This window comes from Bubalus bubalis, chromosome 14 (assembly GCF_019923935.1).
Source record: "Bubalus bubalis isolate 160015118507 breed Murrah chromosome 14, NDDB_SH_1, whole genome shotgun sequence".
Lineage (NCBI taxonomy): Eukaryota > Metazoa > Chordata > Mammalia > Artiodactyla > Bovidae > Bubalus > Bubalus bubalis.
In genome coordinates, this window is record NC_059170.1 from 30,678,488 (window position 1) to 30,702,855 (window position 24,368).

At 47.6% G+C, this 24,368-nt stretch overlaps 1 protein-coding gene across 3 annotated transcripts in view; it reads left to right on the forward strand.

Annotated features, from left to right (window-relative positions):
• The first annotated feature begins 1,058 nt into the window (after positions 1 to 1,058).
• The window catches only part of STK35 (serine/threonine kinase 35), a 44,224-nt gene continuing 20,914 nt past the window's right edge, over positions 1,059 to 24,368 (forward strand). For 2 of the 3 annotated variants that reach the window (XM_006042052.4, XR_003103116.3), the window contains exons 1-3: positions 1,059 to 1,588; positions 2,180 to 2,780; positions 14,079 to 14,828. In XM_006042052.4, the coding sequence (XP_006042114.1) occupies positions 1,283 to 1,588; positions 2,180 to 2,780; positions 14,079 to 14,791 (1,620 nt within the window). In that variant the 5' untranslated portion in view covers positions 1,059 to 1,282 and the 3' untranslated portion in view covers positions 14,792 to 14,828. Of the gene's footprint in view, positions 1,589 to 2,179; positions 2,781 to 14,078; positions 15,127 to 24,368 lie in introns of those variants that run through there. The other variant, XM_044927852.2, reaches the window with a different exon arrangement.

Below are 24,368 nucleotides of genomic sequence, written 5' to 3' on the forward strand. Positions count from 1 at the left end.
GCGTGCCCTCCTCAATGAAGTCTTCCCCACTCAGGGATCAAACCAGCATCTCTTATGTCTCTAGCATTGGCAGGCAGGTTCTTTATCATAGCTACCTGGGAAGCAACTTAAAAAACGGGCGCCTCACGCATTATGGAAGATTCCCTGGTGGCTCAGATGGTAAAGCGTCTGCCTGCAAGGCGGCAGACCCGGGTTCAATCCCTGGGTCGGGAAGATCCTCCTCTGGAGAAGGAAATGGCAATCCACTCCAGTACTCATGCCTGTTAAATTCCATGGAGAAGCCTGGTGGGCTACAGTCTATGGGGTCGCAAAGAGCCGGACACGTCTGAGCAACTTCACTTTCACACATTATAGGCACTCCATAAATATCTGTAGATTCAGTTTACAAATACAGAGCACCTATTAGGCACCACTAGTGAACAAGAGGAGAAAGCAATGGCAATCCACTCCAGTACTCTTGCCTGGAAAATCCCATGGACGGAGGAGCCTGGTAGGCTGCAGTCAATGGGGTCGCTAAGAGTCGGACACGACTGGGTGACTTCACTTTGACTTTTCACTTTCATGCATTGGAGGAGGAAATGGCAACCCACTCCAGTGTTCTTGCCTGGAGAATCCCAGGGACGGTGGGGCCTGGTGGGCTGCCGTCTATGGGGTCGCACAGGGTAGGACACGACTGAAGCGACTTAGCAGCAGCAGCAGCAGTGAACAAGATATTTTGAAATTCCTGCCTAAACGGAGCTTACATTCAGGGCTCTCAGCCCTCCAATTAGCCACTTTCTATTTACATCTAAATATTTACATATTAACATTTTATACAAAATATACTTATTTAATTTGGGACTATCAATCCTGGGACGTAAGGGCCAGTCTACCCATTTTGCAGAAGAGGAAACGGAGGCTCCAAGTGGAGGCAATGGTTTGCCCAAGATCAACAGGTTTAATAGGAGACTGGGTATGGAGTCCAACCCAGTCCGGGCGGTTCCCAGGCAAGACCCATGAATCAATTAAACGGACCAATCCAATCGACCAATCAGTATTTATTAGGGCCTACTGCGTGCAGCTCTTCTCGCAGCGCGGACGGAGAGAGGAGGTTGCGGTGCACAAGCGGCTGCGGAGACCAGAGGCCACAGCCGAATCGCGGGAATTTGGCGCCTATTTTTTGTTGGTTGGGTGTTCTCGTCTGTGATTGGGCCCCCGCCCCGCGTGGGTGCGCCGGGCTGCGGCTGGCCGGCCGACCCTGGCAAGACGCCGGCGGCGCAGCACTCAGCCGGCCTTCCGGGGGATGGGCCACCAGGAGCCTCCGCTGGCCCGACTGAGGGCCGGACGTGCGGCTTATATAAAAAGGTTACGTAAAGGGCTCAGCTGGCGCGAACACGTGGAGAGCCGCGGGAGCCCGGACGCCCAGCTGTCCCTCGAGAGCACTGCTGCCATCACTCGTGCAGTAGCAGGCGCCGTCGCACGCCCGACTCGGGCCGCGGCCTCCCGCGCCGCTCCGTACCCGAGGCAGCCCTGTCCAGGGGCGGACCATCCCCAACCGGGGGCCTTAGGAGGGAAACGCGCTGCCCGGAAGTGGAAGGGCGCCGGCCAGGTAAGCGCGCTGTCCACGGCGTAAAAGCTAGCACCGAAGCTGGAACTACGCCTGCCGCCTCGGGGGTCTGTGAGGGCAGTTGGGCCCCAGGTTGGGCGCGTTCAGGGACGCCGAACTTTTAAGCCACCCTCTTACACCCGCAGTCCGGCGGGACTTGGGTCGGTCCGCGGGGCTCTGCTAGGGCTTAATTCAATGGACTGTTTACACCCGGGAGAACTCTGGGCGGGACGCGGGGAGGGGCATCCCAGAGGGAGCCAAGCAGCGGAAAAAGATTTCCACAGTCTGAATTGCTTCTGAAGGCTATTTTCATCAGTCATGGAAACTGCGGGTCCTTGTTTTTTGTACTGCTACACGATAAATTAACTGAAAAGGCGGGGACTTTTTGCTCTTTTCTCCGGCTCCCCCCTCTGAGCCAGTGCCCCGTGGTTTCGTCTTTCCCGCTTTCCCCTCCCCTCCCCCGTTCGCTCTGCAGCCGTGGCTTCCGTCTTAAAGGGGCCGCAACGGCCGGAGGAGGAGGTGGGACGCCCTCAGGCTTACGCTCCAGGCCTCCCCGCCTAGGCCTGGTCGTTTAACTGACTTTTTCGCCCGCAGGTCACAATCCAAGGTCCCGCTCTTCCGCGTCCCGGGGCCGGACGGAGGGATGAGGCAGGGGGGTCCCGGGCAGCACCGTTGCTGCTCCCCCCGCCGCCCGCAGCCATGGAAACGGGGGAGGAGGACGGCGCTCGCAGAGGTACACAAAGCCCCGAGCGGAAAAGGCGAAGCCCAGTGCCGCGGGCGCTCAGCGCGAAGCTGAGGCCGGCGGCGGCGGCCCAGGCCATGGATCCGGTGGCGGCCGAGGCCCCGGGCGAGGCCTACCTGGCGCGGCGGCGGCCAGAGGGCGGCGGCGGGTCGGCGCGGCCGCGCTACAGCCTGTTGGCGGAGATCGGGCGCGGCAGCTACGGCGTGGTGTACGAGGCAGTGGCCGGGCGCAGCGGGGCCCGGGTGGCGGTCAAGAAGATCCGCTGCGACGCCCCCGAGAACGTGGAGCTGGCGCTGGCCGAATTCTGGGCCCTGACCAGCCTCAAGCGGCGCCACCAGAATGTCGTGCAGTTTGAAGAGTGCGTCCTGCAGCGCAACGGGCTCGCCCAGCGCATGAGCCACGGCAACAAGAGCTCGCAGCTTTACCTGCGCCTGGTGGAGACCTCGCTCAAAGGTAGGAGCGCCGAGGGCCGCCCGGGCCACGCCGGGCCTGGGCCCAAGAGTCTGGTGGCCAGACCCAAACTGACCCCTGGACCCCTAGAACCTGGTCCCAGTCCTGTCACCCTGGACCCGACACACCCTCCTTTCTGCGCCAGGCAAAAAGTCCTCCCTCCCCTCTCCTGATCCGGAATCAGTTCCCAGCCCTAATGTTAGCTGGAATTTTCATAACAAGGGCTCATTAAGTGCTAACCATTGTGGTAATAGTGCTCCTTTAGTGTGAGCCATTATTATGAAACGTCTAGCACTTTGAAGGTCGGATTTGGAAGTGGAGGGGGTTGGGTTCAGAGTTAGTGGAAGAACTACCGAGCCCTTTTACAGGCTTGGGCCCCTTCTCTTTCCCTCCCAAAGCAAACAAAAAGAAAAAAACTCAGCTGGACCTACCCACACCCACTCCTTGTCTGGTTCCAAAAATCCCCGAACCCTCGGGCTCCACCCTGCAGACTCTGGTTCGTCTTTTTCCTCTGAGACCCCCAGCTCTTCTTCCCAGGGCACTCAAGCTAACTGGTGGTTTTTAGGCTAGGTCCTCTTGGGACCTGCAGCATAATAACCCCACAGGTGGGCCAGAACTGTCACACAACAACATCGAATATCTTTTTCCTCTTGTTTTACACGTTCTTAACTTTCTGAGGCTGACTTGTAAGTGGTTTTATTTCTAGAAAAGGTAGGGCTCAGTGAGGCAAAGGGGTTTTGCAGTCCTGGGGAGGGCAAGTCCTGGTTTGGTGGTTTTAACTGCAGTTAGGGGGTGTGTGCATCCTGAGTGCTCACGTGTCTTGTTCACACTACAAGTAGCCAGGGGTCTCTTCCTAGCCAGTGGGCTAGGAAGGCCTGAGCAGTGTTCTCAGGGGAGAGGTTGCTAATCTGAGCCCCAGCTCTGCCCTAGATCTCTTACAGTGACTGGAGGTAATAACTTTAAAAGTAAATCCTCTCCTCTTTCTATAAACAGAGAAACTAAGGATTAGAGATGAACTTGAAGGTAAGTTGATGAAGGTTAATCAGCTTGTAAGGGAGGTAGGGTTGTCCTCCTGCTTTCTTTACAATTTTTCATAGCTTAAGGGATGTGATCCCAGATTTGTCTTGATTCAAGGTCTCAATCCTTTTAAGAGGGGTAACAATTTGCTCTTCTCCCCTGAAGATGAACTAGACCTGACCTTAGGATGGGTAGAATCTGGGGTGGGGTGGGATCAGCTAGTGCATTTTGTTTGGAGCTTTTGCCTGATCTCAAGATTCTGCAAGGCCCATCTCAAGAGAACTCCTTGACCCACTTCAGATCAGTTTGATAGTGGATTGAGAACATGCTCAATATTACCTGGGGTCCTTTTTCAAAATAGGCTTCCACTTTTTATGCCCATCTCTGCCCCATCTGTCCTGAAAAGCCCACCCTCTCTCCACGGTGAATATATTTGTTTTGAAAAGACTTTCTAGGAGATTCTTCCAGCTCTTCAGTTCACTCTTAGACTGTCTTCTCTGTGGTTAATGAATGGTCTGGACTTCGTCTTACACCACTCCTTGGGATGTAGCAATTTGCTTTGCCAAAGGGTCCCCTATGTCAGTCTTGAAACTTCAGCCTGGGTTGGAAGTCTTGGCTTTGTCAACTCCACAGTAAACAGTGGCAGCCTAGCATGGGCTTTGGGGTTTAGATTTGCTTTTAGACATGGCTTGTCTAAGCTGACTGCATGAAACATGGGACAGGTTGTTTCAAATCTGTGGAGAGCAGTCCTTTATTCATAGGGAGAGGGTTCCTCTGTCATAGGGTTGCTGTGCAGCCTGGGAATGTCCACGAGTGCTCCAGATGAGAGAGCCACTGCTTCAATAAATTCAGGCTACATTGTGAACCTTCCAGTGTCATCCCCTTCAAGATTCACAAAGTTCCTGTACAAGTTTCCCCAAGTGGACCGTGGAACACTTTGTCTTTCCTGGGTTGTCTGCAGCACCAAGTTGACAGAAACAGTGATATTTTCTTCCTCCCTTTGTGACTAAAACTGAGACCTAAAAGAAATGAAATATTTTGCTTTAGGCCACATACTTAATACATCCCTTTCAGTTATTTGAAGTCTTAAATATATGAGCCTCTGCTATGGGTCAGTTAATGTTCTGGGCCCAGGGAAAGAATAGTAAAGGCAGTGTATATTGCCTCTGCTTATAGGCTGATGCTCAGAGTGTTAATTTAATAAGCAGTTAATAAGCCTGTTTTTTACTGTCAGTATTAAAGTGGAGAACAATAAGTATCCAGATTACCCCAAATTAAGTTTCCCTGACTTCAACTTCCAAAATTTAGCAGTCCTGATATACCCCGGGGCAGATTCCTTCAGTTTGCAGATAATCTGGTTCAGCTCTGTCTGTAAACAGAATGTCCTTTGTGGTCACCTCTTGACCAGTCTCCTGTAATTTAGAATAAATAACAGACTAAAAAGTGTTAATCTCCCTTAAAGTCTCAATGAACCAAACCCGCAAACTTACTGAGGTCCGTATAGTGATATTTGCAGGGGGCGCGGGGCACAACTCTTAGCCCCAAGGGAACTTAATTTGAAAAGTTTGAGGAGCTGTAGAAAACTCAAATGCTAATCAGGGTCACCCGAGGAGGAAAAGGCCGGTTGGCTCATTAACAACAGCTTTGTACTGTGTTGTGCAAATTAGCAAGACTGGGAACCGGGAGGTAGCAGGGAAGGTGGGCTTTGAAAGAAGGGAGCCTGAGAACACACGGATAGGTAGAGAGAATGTGCATTTTATTTCATAATTCGGCTGAATAGAGACTGGTTCGTCCCTGTCCCCAAGCCCCACTTCAGTGTCAACTCTACCCGAAGACGTTTCTATAGTTTTAAAAAGTTACGTATGAATAAACCAGTGTCAGAAAAGGGGTAGAGGACTTCTTAATACAGTTCTTCATCTTGTCCAACTTTGGTAGACTTCTGTGTTTTATGTCCTTCCTTTCTCTCTCTGAATATAGACCAAAAGGTCCTACCCAGAGCATTGGATAGAGAACAGAAGTTTGACAGTCAGCGGTGAGCCATCTTAGGTGTCTCATCTGGCCTTCTGTTTCACAGGGGAGGAAATTGAAGCCCAGAAAAGGGACAGGACTTACCCCAAGTGAGTTAGTGGTAGTATTCAAACCAGTCTGTCAGGCTTTTTCTTTTAAAAAAAACAAATTAACAGTCTCGTAAATTATTTGGTTGATGGGTTGGTGGCTTTGTTTAGCTTTTAAGGACTTTTCGTTAAAAAGGAGTTTACAGTTTGCTTTTTATCCCCTTGTTTTCATTGCCAAAGCACCCTGTCTTTTGCACCTAAAACTAAATTCAAGGTTACTGCCACTTAAAAGATGTCAGCCAAGCCTGAGCTCACTGTCAAACTCAGAAATTCTGATGCTGTCTCTAAGGTACACACTGATCCTTCTAAGAAATAGCAACAAAAAGGACCAAAAAGAAAATCCAGGACAAACCCTCAAGATTCATAAAACTGAAGAATTAGAAGTTTGGAAAAGCTAGGAACCTAGCTTATCCCAGCTTGGTAAAACTTGTTCCATTTGACCGATTATTTGCTGGAGAATCCCAGGGACAGCGGAGCCTGGTGGGCTGCTGTCTATGGGGTCGCACAGAGTCGGACACGACTGAAGCGACTTAGCAGCAGCAGCAGCAGCAGTGGTACTCAAGATACCTTGAGGGTCTTCAGGTGGGTGGGAATCTTGGCTCCTGGGAGGTAATCTTGTCTGCACCCTGATGCCTAGTGATGACCATGAGCCACATACTGTTCTAGAAGAAGCTATACAAAGTTTCCTCCACAAGGCATGCAGAAGACTTCCCCATAACGTCTTACTCTTAAGGGCGAAAGGTGAAAGGTCACAAATGGTGGGTTTCCTGGAAAATAGTAGAGGTTCCCTCTGGGAGCAGAGAGGCCTGAGGAAGCAAGGGAAGGAGGTGGACCTCAGTAAGCTGAGGGGGAGCCAGGATCCCCGGGGGAGGGCCCAGGATCTTAGTGGATATGTTGTCGGCCTGCAGACTCCTCTCAGGCATTGAGAACCCAGGGAAACCTTGGGTTCAGAGCTGGGTTGCCCTCTTCCAGGCCCCTAGAAAGCAGCTCTGAATTCTCTACTGCAGCTTTGGGGCCTCAGAGTATAGAGAATCCCCTAGGTAGAGGCAGAGAGCTGACTGGTAATCTTTGGCTACTCTGACATAGATAAAAAGGCGGCATTAGGGGCCCTGGAAATAAGTGGGATACAGTAGAACATTGGTATTGTCAGAAGTTGTTAGCCCCAGTTTCACCCTGTTCAACAAAACGCTAAACCTCACCGATTGCTGTGTGCGCAGAGCTGTTCTGAAGGCTTACCAATTAACTGATTTAGTCCTCACAAGTACCTTTTGAAGTGTATACTGTGATTATCCCTATTTTACAGGTAGGACAGTTGAGGCACTGAAGTTAGTGAAATTGCCCGATATAAAGCAGCTAAGCAGATAGCAAAGTCAGGCTCAAAGCCCTGGCGTTCTGGATCAAGCCTGATTTCCTTCACAAAGCTGTGCTGCACTTTGAGACAGGTGGCTTATGTCTGAGGTCTCTTATTTCTCTTGGTTGTTAAATGGGTGTAATGATATTTTACTGAAAAACTAATGACTACTGTGTATTTCAGATTCTGTATTAACCAGTACTTGTGGCACTGCTTATTTCGACTGGTGCCGCCCCTATGTCTCAGCTGCCAGGGACCCTCTACTTCCTTTCTGTTCTCTTGATTGTCTTGGGACAGCCATGCAAACTTTTATTTTCTCTTGCTACTGGCAGACTGCCTTCCTTCTGTGTGCAGTGGGGGTTTTAGATACCAGCCCCAGGAGATAGAAGCAGCCCTTACTTGAGAGGTTTGATTAATTAGGATCATGTTGGGTAGGGCCTTTTATGGCATAAATAAACTGTCAAGGAGAGCTTAGGGTCCCAATAGAACATCACTTTATTTTCAACTTGAACTTGGCTTTCAGTGGTATTTAACCAGTGGCCCTCCTCACGGACTCACAAATTCTGGATGCTTGCTTAGTTGTCTTAATCTACATATTCTGCAGGTCCTATACTAGAACGTTCTGTTATTTCTCGTTTTACGCCTTTTCAGCTAAGAGCTCTCATCTTGATTCATTTCACCCAGTTATTGATCACCTACTCAGTGTGTTGAGGTACATCGTGGGAGCCCAGAGACTTGGCCTTGTTCCACTGTGGTGCCCAGTCTAAGGGAGGAGACAGACGGGCACAGCACAGCTGGTGATACTTGACTGCAGCCCGTGAGAGGCGCTCTGGGAGGACAGCTGGCAGGAATGTGGACTAAGTTGAGAGGAGGGAAGGCTGAGTTATAAAGGGGCAAATCAGAAGGCGGCCTGGCAGGGCCCATTGCACACGGAGAGAGAAACCACCAGGGCTGCCCTGGGTTACTGGCCCGTCTTCATGGCCAATGGGATCTGCATTTTTAACAAGATCCTTGGAATGTTCCGAGTCCTAATAACTAACCTTAGATTTTCATGGTTCATCCTCTCATTTAATCCTCTCCACTTTGGGTTAGAGTTTCTGTTACCTAGTTTTACACACAAGAAAATCAAGATCCATCAAGCTGAGTAACTTACAGTATTGTAGCGTTACTTGAGTAACTTGTCATACTACTAGTAACTTGTAGCGGTGTAGGGTCAGGGTCTAGGTTTATATCCAAATGTTCTTCCAGTTCTTGACCTGCTGCTGTATGACTATCCTGCTTCTTGACACATTAACATGATTAATATTGGATAGTTATCTGCCCTGGTGTCCAGGCACCTTGCAAGATGCTTTGTGTGTCACAGTTAAGCCTTATTCCCGCCTATTGGGGTACGTGTGTCTTCCAAGTTTATGAGAAAGGAACCATTCATGGGGTCTTTTTTGGAAGTTGGCCTGGGGTGACATAGCCATGAAAGTGTCGGAGTGGGTGATTTTGACCCCAGGAGGGCCACTGGGCCAAAGACTTCAGCATTGGTCTCGTGGCCTCTGTTGGACACTGTATCTTGCCCTGGCAGCCACTCGGAGGGGGTCTGTTCTCTAGTGCACAGTGACATTTGATTAATGAAGTACTTTGAATTGAACAGAGCCTGTGGTGTTGACACTGGACCCAACCTCTTTATAGTGACACAGCTCAAGGTCATTGAGGCCGGGACCAGGGCTTGGTCTATGAGCTCATCTTGGGAGTACGTGCTGGGTGGTCCTCATCTTCAGCATCTTCTTGGGACTGATCTTCTGAGCCACTTCTTCAGTTAAAAGTTATATATTAAATTTTGTATTTAATACAAAGTAGGGATGGCTATGGTCATAACAAATTTTCAAACCTCAATTCTGGCTTCCTTTATAATGTTTTTTGAACATAACTTAAAAATTTTGTACCTTATTTCCTATTTCACATTAACTGTGCTTATGATGTGTTACATGACCTTTCTCTTTTGGCTAAGTAAATTTTGTTGAAGTAAAGCATGACCCTGTAAGCATTCAACTAAGTTGGCAATGCCATTACTAATCATTACCTACTACTCGTGGACGGTCGTTCTGCCTCCTCACTTTTACTGTGCTGTGTGGAGATCAGCTCTGCATGTTTTAGTGCTTGGTGTGCTGCTTTTTTGATGCTGGTAGATTTTTGTTTTGTCATTTTGGTTCTCTTCTCTTAGAATAAATTCCTGGAATGGGATTTTTATGTCACATTGACTGAGCATTTTGAAGACTTGTGATAAATATTGCTGAATTATCTCAGCATACTTATCAAAATCATAATTAATCCTTTATGAAAAATGCATCAGCGTGTTGTGTGATTGGCCTTGATGAATATTAAACTCCTTGGGGGCATACGTAAGAGTACTCAAGGAGCTGCATCCAAGTGGGAAATGGGACATCCAGGTGTTAACTTCTGCTGCTGGCAGCAAGAGGTGGCAGGAAAGCATCACCATTAGAAACCCAGGCTGTGGAGACGCTGAGGTCTGCCTCTGTGAGACTGCAGTGAGACCGTAGCCTCCTTTTCCTCACTTGTGAAAGGATCGTGTGAATAGATGCGAGTTTGGAGTGAGGAGAGGCTTGGCTTCTTCCTTCCTGTCACATGTGACAGACACATGATACATTGCTAAGTTCTGTTGATTCTAAATATCCAAGACCTTTTCCCATCCCCTTCTTGCCTCCTCCCTTGCGCTCGCTTCTTCTGATGTGTCTCTTGGCCGCTAGTCTATCTTCCATTTCTAACTCCTGCCTCCAGAGGGAACCTGGTTCTCAGATGTGTTCTTCCACATGTTGACATCTCTGAAATCAGCACTTAGTGGCAAGCCAGAGTGTTGCCAGCTTGGATGTCTTACCTAAATGGTATGCCTTACTTAACATTAGTGACTTCTTAATTTCAATAAGCAGCTTATTTTTCTAAAATAGTTCAAGAACATTTAGTCACTTGCCGTTTCTTAGAGTTCACATTCTTTGTCTGCCAGACGCCCTTTCTTTTGACCTGACTCCAGGCCATCTCCAGCCTCATTTCTCCCCGTCTCCTACCACATCTCTTCCGTGATTACCCCAGATTACGTGGGTCCCTCGCTGCAAGTATGCAGCCCTCTGAGCTGGGTGCTCTCACTCTCTCCATCCTGGGAGACACAATACATAAATCCACTTACTCTCAGCCTTCCTGTCTCTTATCCTAACCACCTTTCCCTACTCCTCAGGCAGAACTGCCTCCTATTTATTCACATAGCTGCAGTCATTCTGCTTCTAGGGACTGGAAGCCTTCATAAGGGCAGAGACTGCCCCTTATCACATCTCTGGTGTCTGAGAAGCAGTATGTACTCTAGTATGACCATGTACTTATACTAGAGCATAGCAGATATAAATAAATTATTATATATAGGATGGATAAACAAGTCCCTATTGTATAGAACAGGGAATTATATTCAGTCTCCTGTGATAAACTATAATAGAAAAGAATATTAAAAGAATGTATGTGTATAACAGTCACTTTGCTATATAGCAGAGATTGGCACACATTGTAAATCAACTATATTTCAATTTTTTAAAAAAAAGTCTAATTTCTGGAGGATGCTTGGAAACAGGCTCATAAAATTCTGGGTATTTTGTATCCCTTTCCAGGACGTGCTTGCCTTTCCATAGCTCATATTGATTTATCCTTATGCCTAGTCTGCTGGCCTCAAGTTTCTCGATAGAGCCCATTTTTTTGGACGATTTGAACACTACTTATGCCCATGAGTAATGAGATGTGAGACACCTTCTTGATTTTTTTTTTTTTAATTATATCCCTGTGAACTGTGGCATAGGTTATGTTTTGAAGTACAAAGTTTATCTTGTGGTCTTCTGGCTACTGGACTCGGAGGAGGTAATAAAATGCCCGTGAAAGTGGCCTGCTCTAGGTAGCATATGAGTTTTAGCTGTTAGAGCCTGAGAAATGTGATGTAATCACCACTGTCATTTTCTGGTCTCCGTTTCCTCTTTGCCTAATATGTGAGAGGTGAATTCTCTGGCCTCCAGCACTTGGGAGGACTGAAATCAGTGACTTGCGGGGCCCTGGCTGAGGTCTGCGGGGATGATGGTGCAGGAGATGGCAAGGGTGTGATTCCCCCAAAGCACTTGAAACTCTGCTGACTGTGGCTTCCCTCAGGAATATGTGGCGTGGCGTTCTCATCTCACGGATGAGAAGATGGAGGCTGAGCGGTTCAGGGACTCACCCCCAGTTCAAGCCAACTGCACATCATACTCGGTCTCAAAGTCACCCCGTAAACCACGGAGCAGAATTGGGGTCTAAGCTGGACCTTACTTCCAGCCCTCTCTTACTCTGCTGCTGCAGGCTTCTCGACAGAAATGCGCCCAACGCGTCCAGTGCCCGCCCTCCAGCTTGCTGTGATGTGAGGTCACTGAAAAGAGGCCCAGGGAGGCAGTCTGCCTAAAGGAAGGGACCAGAATTCTGACATGCCTCTCCTAGTTTTTGAGGGCAGCTGGGATTGCTGCATGAAAACATGCTGCACCTTCTCATAAAATGAGCCCAAGGCCCTTGCCTGCGCAGAGAAGTGCTTTTTGTCCCTGGGACATGTCGCCGTGTCCCCCCACCTTCCATTCCGTCACGCTCACTGATGTGTCTGCTTCCTGTCCAGCACTGGCATCTTAACAGACAGGCCCCTCCTCAGGTGTCTCCTGACCTTAGCTTATTCTCCAGAGCAAGTGCCTCAGTCTTGGGTGTCTCTACCCACCCATCCACTGACCGAGGGCACTTTTTCACCTTTTGTTTTCTTTCCCTGGATTCTCATAACCTGAACTTCACAGTTATGTAGTCATTTTTGCAGAGTTGTTTTCTTTTTACTTCAGTTGCCATAGTTACCAACTTTGTATATAAAATAATCATCCCCACCCTCTGTTACCCCACCAGAAGTCTCACTGTTTTCTGATGTGGCCTTTGCAGAAGGAATCTGATGGCTTTTTAATAGTTTCCTTTCTGGCTCTACCATCAGCAAACATTTCGTGGTCTCCTTTTTATGGATCTTTATTCTAGAGTCTAGACTGATCAGGGCTCAAATCATTGCTTTATTTTGCAGTCTTTTTAGATAGAGCCTCAAGCCGCTAGAGCTGATGACCTAGAAAGAGGATTAGGAGACGGGAAACAACTGGTTTTTAAAAAAAAAAAAAAATCCATCTGCCCTAAACTGGTTCTACCTGTATTGCTTTTGATTGTGAGCAATATAAACAAATTATATAATTACAGGGGCAATGTGGTCTGTCAGATGATGGTCAAAAACCTAAAGCTTTTGCCTTGTCCATCTAGTCACCTTCTTGCATCAACCTAAAGCTCCTAAACCGCTGGCTTTTTGTTGACTGTGTGCCTTGGTGATTTAGGGGCTTAGTGGGGTCTCATCTGAATCACCTGTTCTCCTTGTAATAAAGTAAATGGTAAAAGGAACCTTCTGGCAGAGACTTGTATGACGGGGTGCAGCCTTCATTTTTGGTAGAATGAAGACACTGTGTTAGAGGTCAGAGGACTTGTCATGAAAGATCCGTGTGACCACCCAGGGCAGGCCCAGCCTCCTCATCAGCAGGATGAGACACCTGCCTACTTAGGCTCAAGCTATCTGGGCTCTTGCAGTCATCAGATAGCTTCCTGCTAAGGTTTCAGTGAACTGTTACTGCTTTATAAAGGATATTGGGATTTGTCTGGGTGCCAGTCACCAGCTTTCCTGGAGTTTCTGTGCTTCAAAAGGAAAGACTTTCTGGAGAAGGCAGAGCTAGAATTTCAAGCCCACACAACTTGATTATATATTATACCCACTTCAGACTTCCTCATTACACCTCTCTGGTCCTTTTGTTCCTGGGCTTCATTATCCATCCCGTCTCAGCCTTGAGTTCCCATCTGGCTATTCCCCTGCTGATTTACTGCCTGTCTCTTAGGGTCACTCAAGTCCTGCCCCTTTGGACTTTTTTAGATCTGGTGACTCCTGCCCCCTCTTCGTTGTTCATAAAACTTGACCTCGATGCCAGTGCACAACTTAGGATGCTTGCTGTTTTAAAGATCTGTTCTCTTCTTCAAACTAAACTTCATAGAGATGGGCCTGTCATGTATCTAACTGGTGCTTGGTGTGTGGGGGGCTACCAGAACACACTGAGTGAAAGATATCTGAAATAACATTGTAGTGCCATTCTAGATACGTCGATGACGAGAATCCTGTGCAAAGCAGGGAGGGATGGAGGGAAGGCCTTTGGCCTCGCATGGGGTAACAGACATTTGACAGTCTTCTCACATGTTTTCACTCATCGCAGCAGCAGCCCTGGAGTATGCTACCTATTTGGACACAGTATAATGAAATGCAGTGGCTCTGCAGTCATAGATTTGAGTCTGTGCACTCTTAAGTCTCTGTGAGCCTTGGGTTCATTTCATTAGATGGGCCTATTTTTTTCCTTCTACGGTGCTGGTAAATTCTGAATGGAATGTCAGGTGCCTGTATTGGTACTGTGCCTCACACATGGCCATTGACAGGTAAAGAAGCAGAAGCGGAAACTGGGCAGGGTGCACTCCTGGCTGATCAGCGGTAAGCCCGGGTTCCCTTCTCGTGTTATCCCTGACTCCCCTGAGTGAGTAGAGGCGGGTCTTCTTGTGTAGTTAGCTCCGTGCCAGTTTCGCTGGTCCTCTTGGATCGAAGCAGCCATCAGCACTGTCGTTCCTCCTCCCATGTGCCGCATCTCTGTAGTCTGTACGTGGTGTGACTGCGTCCATCTCACTCAGGCTCTTTCTGGTCTTCCCTTGATTTAGGAGAAAGGATCCTGGGTTATGCTGAGGAACCCTGCTATCTCTGGTTTGTCATGGAGTTCTGTGAAGGTGGAGACCTGAATCAGTATGTCCTGTCCCGGAGGCCGGACCCAGCCACCAACAAGAGCTTCATGCTGCAGCTCACAAGCGCCATTGCCTTCCTGCACAAAAACCACATCGTGCACAGGGACCTAAAGCCAGACAACATCCTCATCACAGAGCGGTCTGGCACCCCCATCCTCAAGGTGGCAGACTTTGGACTAAGCAAGGTCTGTGCTGGTCTGGCCCCCCGAGGTAAAGAGGGCAATCCAGACAACAAAAATGTGAATGTGAATAAATACTGGCTGTCCTCAGCCTGTGGCTCAGACTTCTACATGGCCCCTGAAGTCTGGGAGGGACACTACACAGCCAAGGCTGACATCTTTGCCCTGGGCATTATCATCTGGGCAATGATAGAAAGAATCACTTTCATTGACTCTGAGACCAAGAAGGAGCTCCTGGGGACCTATATCAAACAGGGGACTGAGATCGTCCCTGTTGGTGAGGCGCTGCTAGAAAACCCAAAGATGGAGTTGCACATCCCCCAGAAACGCAGGACTTCCATGTCTGAGGGGATCAAGCAGCTCTTGAAAGATATGTTAGCTGCTAACCCACAGGACCGGCCTGATGCCTTTGAACTTGAAACCAGAATGGACCAGGTCACATGTGCTGCTTAAAATTCAGGGCAAAGCATCTTGGGTGTTTTTCAACTAGGTGAGTGTACCTCTGTTTGCTCTGCATGTGCACTTCCTGGACTGCTGGATTCCTCAGACTTGGCCCTGGGGGATGGGAGGAGAGATGGGGAATGGAGTTGGGGGGAAATGCAGGGTGGAAGAGAAATAAAGTGCTCGATACCACAGATTCCTCCCAAGTCTCCATGAGGAGTCATGGGATTATTTGAGTACAAATTAGAAAGTCTAGAGAAGTTTTGAGTGGACACTGCATTTGAACTGAGTCTCTTAAGATTTTTAGAAACACTTTTTCTCAATAAATGCTTACTGTAGAAAATGTACAAAAGTACAGACAATTTTTTTCAGAATAAACGCTGTCCCCAATTTGTATCCTTCTACGTGTACATCCAGTTCTGCATAGTTTAGATCATGCTGTTTTAGGTTTAGTTTTCTGTTCTTCCATTCAGTTCTAACCTGAACATTTACCCATGTCATTCCTTGAAAGCATCAGTTCAGTTCAGTCAGTTGTGTCCGACTCTCTGCAGCCCCATGCGCTGCAGCACATCAAGCTTCCCTATCCATCACCAAATCCCAGAGCTTGCTCAAACTCATGTCCATCTAGTCGGTTACGCCATCCAGCCATCTCATCCTCTTCTCCTCCTGCCGCAATCTTTCCCAGCGTCGGGGTCTTTTCCAATGAGTCAGTTCTTCATATCAGGTGGCCAAAGTATTGGAGCTTTAGCTTTAGTCCTTCCAATGAATATTCAGGACTGATTTCCTTTAGGATTGACTAGTTTGATATCCTTGCAGTCCAAGGGACTCTCAAGAGTCTTCTCCAATACCACAGTTCGAAAGCATCAATCCTTCAGCACTCAGCTTTCTTTATAGTCCAACTCTTACATCCATACATGACTACTGGAAAGTAATTGATGTTCCATTATAGGTGCCATAATGTAATTATTCTCCCACTTCAGATAGCAAATGGTTTCTCCATTTTAGGTACTATAAACTGTGGGTGAGTGAATTCTTATAGAAAAATCTTTGCTTATTTAACAGATTGGTGGTGGACTTTAATTTGTCAAGTACTGTGCTAGGCTTTGGAAAAATGATGATAAGCAAAATCGGAAACATGCCCCATCCTTGGGACTTCTGCAGCTTAGTCAGGGAGAGAATCATTAAATCATTATTTATCATAGTTGCTTTATGATGTAAGGAAATTGACCTTCCAGAGAATGGTGCCCAGAGACAAAAGTAGGGAACTGGAAGCAGAGGGGAGCATTCGGGTAAAAGGCCTAGTCTCTGCAAGGGAGCTGAAGCCAGCGGCAGCCTAGCAGTTTAGGGTAGTGAAAGATGAAGACAGGTAGTAGTTGAGGGCCTGCAAGAGCAGGAATAGAGCTGAGGTAAAAGCATACGGAAGTGTATACCAAGAACAGCAGTGGGAGTGCAGTTGGACCAGAGTCTGAGATGTGAGCAAAGGAACAAAGGTTAGAAATAAGGTGAAATATGGGACCCTGGAATCTGACCTTGACTTAGTAGGCATTTGGGAGCCATCTATAAGCTGGAGCAGAACAGTTCATTAAGAACTTCAGCATGTGCATGCTGATTTGAACTGGAGTTTAGAGGACCAGTTGGACCAATTGTTTGATTCATACCAGTAAGAAGATGTTGTTGAACCTAAATGGACAGCAATGAGGGTAGAGAAATGCCCTGGATCTTTGGGGCAGAATTAGCAAGGCAGCTGGCCAGTGTGGAAATAAGAGATACTGGGAGATTGATATACTTGCTGGCTAATGTATTGGTCAGATTTGATTTATTTTCCTTAAAGGGAAAAGAAAAGGACATTGATCACCTTGAATGCCAGGTATTTTCACATGTACCATTTTGTTTCATCTTTGCAGCCCTGCAAAAGGTTAAGTCATTTACCTAAGATCCTACTAATTTAAAAACAGGGGCTTCCTTGGTGACTCAGTGGTACAGAGGCCACTTGCCAATGCAGGAGATGCAGGTTCGAACTCTGGGTCGGGAAGATCCCCTTGGAGAAGGAAGTGGCAACCCACTCCAGTATTCCTGCCTGGGAAAGCCGTTGGACAGAAGAGCCTGGTGGGTTACAGTCCATGAGGGGTTGCAAAAAGTGTCAGACACTAACTACTTAGCGACTAAACAGCAACATCTTACTCATGCCCCCTCCTCCCCAGCCCCTGTTTTTTTTAATATCAAGACAGCAAGCTGAAAATAAGCTAGTCTTAGATTTTGCTGAAGCCTTGAGAGGAGGTGATAGGTAGAAGCTGATCCCTGTGGTCATGAGCAAGGAGCCTCAGCACCTGGGGCACAGAACCCTCCCTTACCCGGGTGGGTTCTTAGTCCCTTCTTTCCCTTTGTCACCCTTAGATTTCTGGTTGGAGTTGGTTAATGCTGAGTCAGTGAACTTCTCAAGTGAGTCACTCAAGGTTTAATTCTTCCATTCCACAAACATTTATTATCTTCCAGGTGCCAGGCCACTTTGTCCTACTGCCCAGCATTCTTAAAGCTAGGTTTGGGGTAGTACCATGTTCAAGCCTAAAAAGAGTTGGCTGGACAGTATTTTAATTGTATTTCATGCTGGCAATTCCCACCTCATCTTTTCCACTTAAAAAAAAAACTGCTTAGAATTCAAGTGTGCCCTGGGGTACGAAGAAGGTCATCATTGGAAGAGGGACCTGAATTTGGGTTAGGGTTATGGGGTTGTCCTAACTAGTTGAAACTGTGGTTCCCATTTGGACACCCACCCTTGGGATCTGTGCTGCTTTGCAGGGCAAAGTTAAAGCTAAATAGGAGTATTGTTTCAGGTAGGAGAAATAAGTGACCTTGAGAAAAGATCGGGAACATAGTTATGGCCAAGTGTCCCACACTCTGACAGCTAATGAGGACAGGGGTTGGTCAGTGGTGCCTGTCCTGCTCTGTTGAGCTGAACACTTAGAATTTGGGCCGGATTCAGGGCCCAAGTCTTTGTGACTGGGAGCTGAACCTTGTTGTGCCAAAGGTTCAGATCACTTGTGGTATAAATGAGTATCTGGCTGGTTAGAGAATCAGAGGCTTGGGCTGGGAAGATCTGTAGAGTCTAAACTCCCCTTTCTGCCAATCAAGCTTTATATATAGATGGAGAAACTAGTTCTGTATATTCATTCAACATATTTATTGAGAAACTGTTTGCCAGGGACTATTTCAGACACAAAAGATAACATTTGTGAACAAAACCAATAAATTCTTGCAACTGTAGAACTTATATTTCCTGGAGAGATGAACAGACATAAATGTTAGCTATGGGTTAGCAGGGCAGGGTCGGGGTGGAGGTGGTGTAGACCAGGATAAGTGAAATTAGAATGCAGAGAGGTGAGGGATGGGGGTGTACTTCCAAGTGGAAGAGATCGAGGTAGGTCTCCTTAAAGACGGTGACCTTTGATCAACGGTTAGAAGGAGTTGAGGGAGTAAGGCACTAGGATTTCTGGAGGAAGAAAATCTCAAAAGCAATAACCATTATAACAGCATGAAGGCTAGACAGAGTGATCAGGGAGGTGAGTATAGGAAAAGAAGCTGGAGAGATAATTAGGAGTCAACTGAGAGTCCTTGGACTGCAAGCAGATCAAAGCAGTCAATCCTAAAGAAATCAACCCTGAATATTCACTGGAAGTATTAAAGCTGAAGCTCCAATTATTTGGCCACCTGAAGCAAAGAGCCAACTCATTAGAAAAGACCCTGATGCTGGAAAAGATTGAAGGCAAGAAGAGAAGGGGACAACAGAGGATGAGATGGTTGGATGGCATCACTGACTCAATGGACATGAGTTTGAGCAAGTTCCAGGACAGGGAAGCCTGGTTTGTTGCAGTCTGTGGGGTCACAGCGTTCTTGCCTGGAGAATCCCAGGGACGGGGGAGCCTGGTGGGAGGCCGTCTGTGGGGTCGCACAGAGTCGGACACGACTGAAGCGACTTAGCAGCAGCAGTGGGGTCACAAAGACTCAGACTGAGCAACTGAACAACAGAAGAGACATTGTAGGCCACTGTAAGGATTTTGGCTTTTAATCTTCAGTAAGATGAAAGGTCATTGATGTGTTTTCAGCTGTGTGATATCTGATCTTTTGAAAGGATCACTGTAACTACTGTGCTAAAAGTAAACTGGAGGGGGGCAAGCGAGGGGATAGGATGGGAGGTTACTCTGATAACCCAGGTGAGAGATAAAGATGACTTTGAACAGTGGAGCGGGGAAGATAATGATTGGATTTGGGGTGAATTTTGAAGTCAACCGATGGATTTCATGCTAGATTGAACATAAGATGTGAGAGAAAGGAATTAAGGATGACTCCAAGTTCTTGGCTTCGTAAACCATTGGAAGGATAGAGAGGATCAAATGAGATGGGGAAGAACAGGTTTGGGTGGAGGAATTTAGGTCTTGGTCATCTGAAAGTTTGGAATGCCTGTTCAGAATCCAAGTACAGAAGTTAAGTAGGCAGGTGGAGGAGTCTGAAGTTCAGGGGAGAGAATGGTCTAGAAAAGTACAAGTGTGGAGATAGCCAAGGATGTTTTAAATGTTTCTTTCAAATGAATAATTTAGTTACATGCTATTGCACATAATTTATGAAAAACAACTTTCCAAAAACATTTAGTGAGTTGTTCAGTTGCTAAATTCTGTCCAACTTTGGTGACCCCATGGACTGTAGCCCACCAGGCTCCTCTGTTCATGGGATTTCCCAGGTGAGAATACTGGAGGGCGTTGCCTTTTCTTTCTTCAGAGAATCTTCCCAACCCAGGGATTGAACCTGCATCTCCTGTATTGCAGGCAGATTCTTTATTGCTGAGCCACTGGGGAAAGCCCATGTTTAGTCAGTAGCGTGGCATTGTTTTCTATTTTTGCAAATCAGCATCTGCTTTGATAGTCAGCTGAATTCTCATTTGCTTCCCCTGTGTACCCTGGTGCTACATCACTCATCATGTAACTTCTGGAAAACTTCACCATACACTTATAAGAGAATGAAAGTGAAAAAGACAGATAACTGAAAAGTTTTGTCTTCATGTATTGCCAAGCAGCAGAAGAGATTTTGATGCCTCTTTCTGTTACCATGATGGGGAGCTGAGAAGTAGGAGAGACTTAGAAGAAATTATTCAAAGTTCCAAATGAATGGTCAGAACTTGTGTGACCTGATTCCTGGCCAGATTTCGTACCAAACCTGTGGTCATGGATCACATTCTAGCTGCATAAAGGAAACCCGGTTGTCCCAAGTATCAGCATGATGAAAGAATGCCTCAGCAATCTAGGACTGTAGATTTCAGAGTAATGTTTAAATTGGGGCTAAATGGTTTCAGTGTTTTGCAAACCTTGAATGGAAATACACTTTGGATTGGAAACACGGGATTCCTCTTAAAGGAGTGTTGCCTCGTGGACTGTCTAGAATTGAGTCCCATCTGTGCTTTTTAGGCTGTGTGACCTCAGGCAAGTTATTTACCTCTCTGGGTTTTATTATCTGTGAAATGGAGTAGATCATATTTATCTGAGTGAGGCTGTTGGGGGGATTGCAAGAGGCTGTGAACGTGCCTTGTATAAACTGTCTAAATGAAATACTAAACGGTAGAGTTTTAGATACCCACTTGGGCTTGAGGTGGAAGCATTGTCTTATCTCTGAAGACAGTGGTCTTTAGTTGCCTTGCTTCTGAGGATTACCAAATAAGTAGCTTTCTCTTTTGAAGCAAAGCTATAGTCAAGGCAACTGTCCAATAGCTTGTTCCAGAAAAATGTATCTATTTTTTTAAAGGTTATTCAATGATGGGTCCTACTACTCCCTTATTTGTCACCTTTATTTAATAATTCCTAATGGTCCCTACCAGCCAGCCAAAAGCCTTACCCTAAGCAGGAAGCCAGCCAAACTAATGTTCCAGGTGCCACCGCCCACATGTTACCAGGGAGGGTGTTGAGGGATAAGGGACTCTGCATTCATGGCCAAGTTTGCTGTCTGATACACAGACCTCAGTTACTAGGGCCTTTTGAAGCCAAGACCTTGAATGACATTATGTGGAGTGGGCAGTTCAGGCCTGAAGAAGGAACTCAGATGTTGGTAGATCTGAGGGTCATAGAAAATGTTCTTTGTACCATATGCTATCTCGGTGGCTGCTCCACATCAGAAGGAAATTGAGCCTAATTTCTTGAAGTAATGTGTGCGTGTGCTGAGTCTCTTCAGTCATGTCCTACTCTTTGTAACCCTATGGACTGTAGTGCCCCAGGCTCCTCTGTCCATAGGATTCTCCAGGCAAGAATACTGGGATGGACTGCCCATTTCCTCCTCCAGGGGATCTTCTGCACCTGGGGATCCAACCTGGGTCTCTGACATCTCGGGCATTGGCAGGTGGGTTCTTTACCACTAGCGCCACCTGGGAAGAGTAATGTTGAAATAATAAATGATGTATTTTTCACTGGCCTGAAGTCCTAAGATGTGGCTCTGGGCTGCCATGCTGGGTATCCGGTTGGCCGCTTGACCTGGGCTTCAGGTTTCATTTCTGTTTTATGAATTTGAGGTTTTTTAACACGGCACTCGAGTTGAGCCCCTTCGCTGGAGATTCAAAAGTTTTTTCCGCTCATCTCATAGGCAGCAGCACGTGCTTACACTGAAGCTGTAGAAACCCATTCAGATTATTTTCTTCCTTTTGGCTGTAATTAAACCCAAATTATGTCACCTTATAGGTATCAAGTTCATCAAAAATAAGACTAAAAACTTTAAAATGGGGGGGGGGGGGGCGGTGCAGTATTTAATGTGGTTTGTTTTAAATGACAAAGTCTTCAAAACTTTGTCCTAGGGTAGGAGTGGGGCTATAAATTTTTGAAGGATTTTAAGTGAGTGGTTGAGAACCCAAGACTAGATTAGTGTCCAGCCTGTACCCGAGAGCGGCTTCCTGACCCAAGCATCAGAACTAACCTAGGAACTGACAGGCCTTTCCCAGGACTGCCCTCGCTGTGGGAAGAGGCAGGAGGAGACCATGGGCAATACTTAGCTTCTGAGACCTCCACTCAGAGCATCACTTCCTGAGTCTAGAAGTCTCAGGCTATGATGGAGGGTAGCAGTGCCAGAGATGATGATGATAATGACCATCCCTGGGCTGGGTGCTTTATGACCATTATTTCATTTACTTCTTTTCAAGTAACTTCCTGAAGCCCACAGAGCTTGTAAGGGTCAAAGCCTAGATTTGAACCTAGGTCTAAATCCATAGCTTTAGCCAATGTGTATGGAATTGTGTATACATCTCAAATGTTTTCAAAACTCAACAAACAACTGAGCATCACGTAGATTGCACTGCTGCGTCCCTAGCACCGCACATTCTGAGATGAGTGACCTGGTCCTGAGGTGCCTGGCACTTAGTCAGTTTCCAGTTGGGAGGTGGTTTCTTCTGCTCTGAGAAAGTTCGGAGTGTGCTGGTAAGCAACTAGGCATCCCAGAGGACAGTGAGCAAGGAAGGCTTCTCAGAGTCACTGCAACCGCCGAAGAGACCAAGGTCCGAAGTTTGGTTCTCATACCCCAGAGGCGCATCCCTTTTAGTGTCTGGGAGAATCTTGAACAGCCCCGAGAGAAGATGGGAGGAACAGAAGAGGAAAGTGCCAACCTCACCCTGAAGTAGATGATTGAAAGTGAAGTCGCTCAGTCATGTCTGACTCTTAGCGACCCCGTGGACTGTGGCCTACCACGCTCCTCCGTCCATGGGATTTTCCAGGCAAGAATACTGGAGTGGGTTGCCATTGCCTTCTCCAGGGGATCTTCCCAACCCAGGGATCGAACCCGTGTCTCTCCCACATTGTAGGCAGACGCTTTACCATCTGAGTCACCAGGGAAGTTGAAGTAGATGATTAGGTCCTTGGAAAGAATGGAAGCTTTAGTTAAAGTGGAGAGATGGAGGCAAGGGTATTTAGACAGTGACTGTTAATCTTAGGTCCAAGCAGAACTAGAACTGCTGAGCCTCTTGAGTCCCTGTCTATCAGTGGGGGCCCCAACCTTGTCCTACCCTGTCTCACTAGCTTTTACAGAGCTGTGGGAGCAGAGCGGCGTGGGTTTGCTTCTCTTTTCCCCAGGAGCGTCAAGCTCGGGGTTCACTGAAGACCTGGTAGCTCCAGGTGCCGCCAGTATGCAGTGTGCAGGCTGCCCCTGGCTCTGCGTCCATCTGCTGGTGTTTCCTGGGAGCTTCAGTCGGGGAAGGCTGGTGGTAGTAAGGCCAGGCCGCTCCCTGGGTGCCAGCTTTTGCCCCTGCTTTTGCCCTCTCTGTCTGTTGCTCCTGCTGTATCAACATGAGGAAGCCGAGCTGTCTGTTATGTAACGGGATTGGTTGCCCCCAAGGATAATCTGTCCCTTGAAGCTCTGCAGGACATCAAAGCATCCATGAGGGGACAGGCCTGCCCCAGGGCTATTGTTGCTCACTTTCTCCTCCTCCTTGGCATCCTTGGCTCCTCCTAGGCTAGGCAGCATCCCTTTGGGCAAATCAAAATAGCTCTTATAATCCTCCAGCTGTGAGCCTAGCTCCTGACGGTTGAGGTCCTTTCAATTCCCATTTCCTCTTACCCCAGGGACACAGATACTCCCCCAGCAATAGCAGCTCCTGGTTATAAAAACTTGTTTTTCAGGGGCCCTCTGACTTGTGCAGGGCAGAGGCCCCGTCCTTTTATCGCCAGTCCTGAATTAAGCACTTTACATACAGTATCTTATTTATCACATCATCTGGGCAACTATTCTGTTCTCTGCCATCATTCTGCAGATGAGGAAGCTGAGAATTCACTACAGTTCTGAGAGTCAGGATTTGAGACTAGGTACCTGACTGGAAATTCCTCTGTTCCGTCCTGCCTCCTAGAGCCTCTTTAAAAGCAGCTTTGGTGTGTTTATATTTTGAGGCAGATGCTGGATCCCCGTCCTGTTAGCTCCACACGAGAGGCCCCCAGGTATTAGTATCAGTGCTGCCCATGGGCATCCTTCATAGTCTGACGGCCTTGGCACAGCACACTGCAGCAGGGCCACCTTCTCCTTCAGGTGAGATCACCTGCGTGTTGATTCCTCTTATGTCACACTGAGCCTCAAACATGGGCAGGTGAGGCAAGACTGGCATGGTGAGGCGCCCATAGGACCAGGGGCCAGGCACCAGTAGGCAGAAAGCCACACAAGCAGACAGAGGTTAACATTGGAAAGCAGGGGACCCAAAGCATGCCCCAGGTGGGGGCAGCAGGAAAGCACAGGCACCGCGGGGACAGGACAGTCTACACACCAGGACAGGGAAGGGCTCTGACGAGACTCACAGGCATCCTGTTGTCTCTGATCCCTGGTGCCTGGAAGAAGCCCATTCTAAGTGAGCTTAGGTAAAGTTTGATGAGGATCTAAAGCAAAATGGCAAGGGTTGCTGAGTTTCTCCCTGACCCATCTTCCAGCTCATTTACTGACCAGAGTGGAGGGCTTTCATGATTTCGTCCCTGTTGATACAGCTGTCTGCAGCCCTGTGTTTAATTCTGAGGCCAAGTCAGATTGATGAGCAAGAGCCCTCTTACGGCAGACACTTGCCTAGCAGTGGTCTTGATAGCATAGACCCCACTGT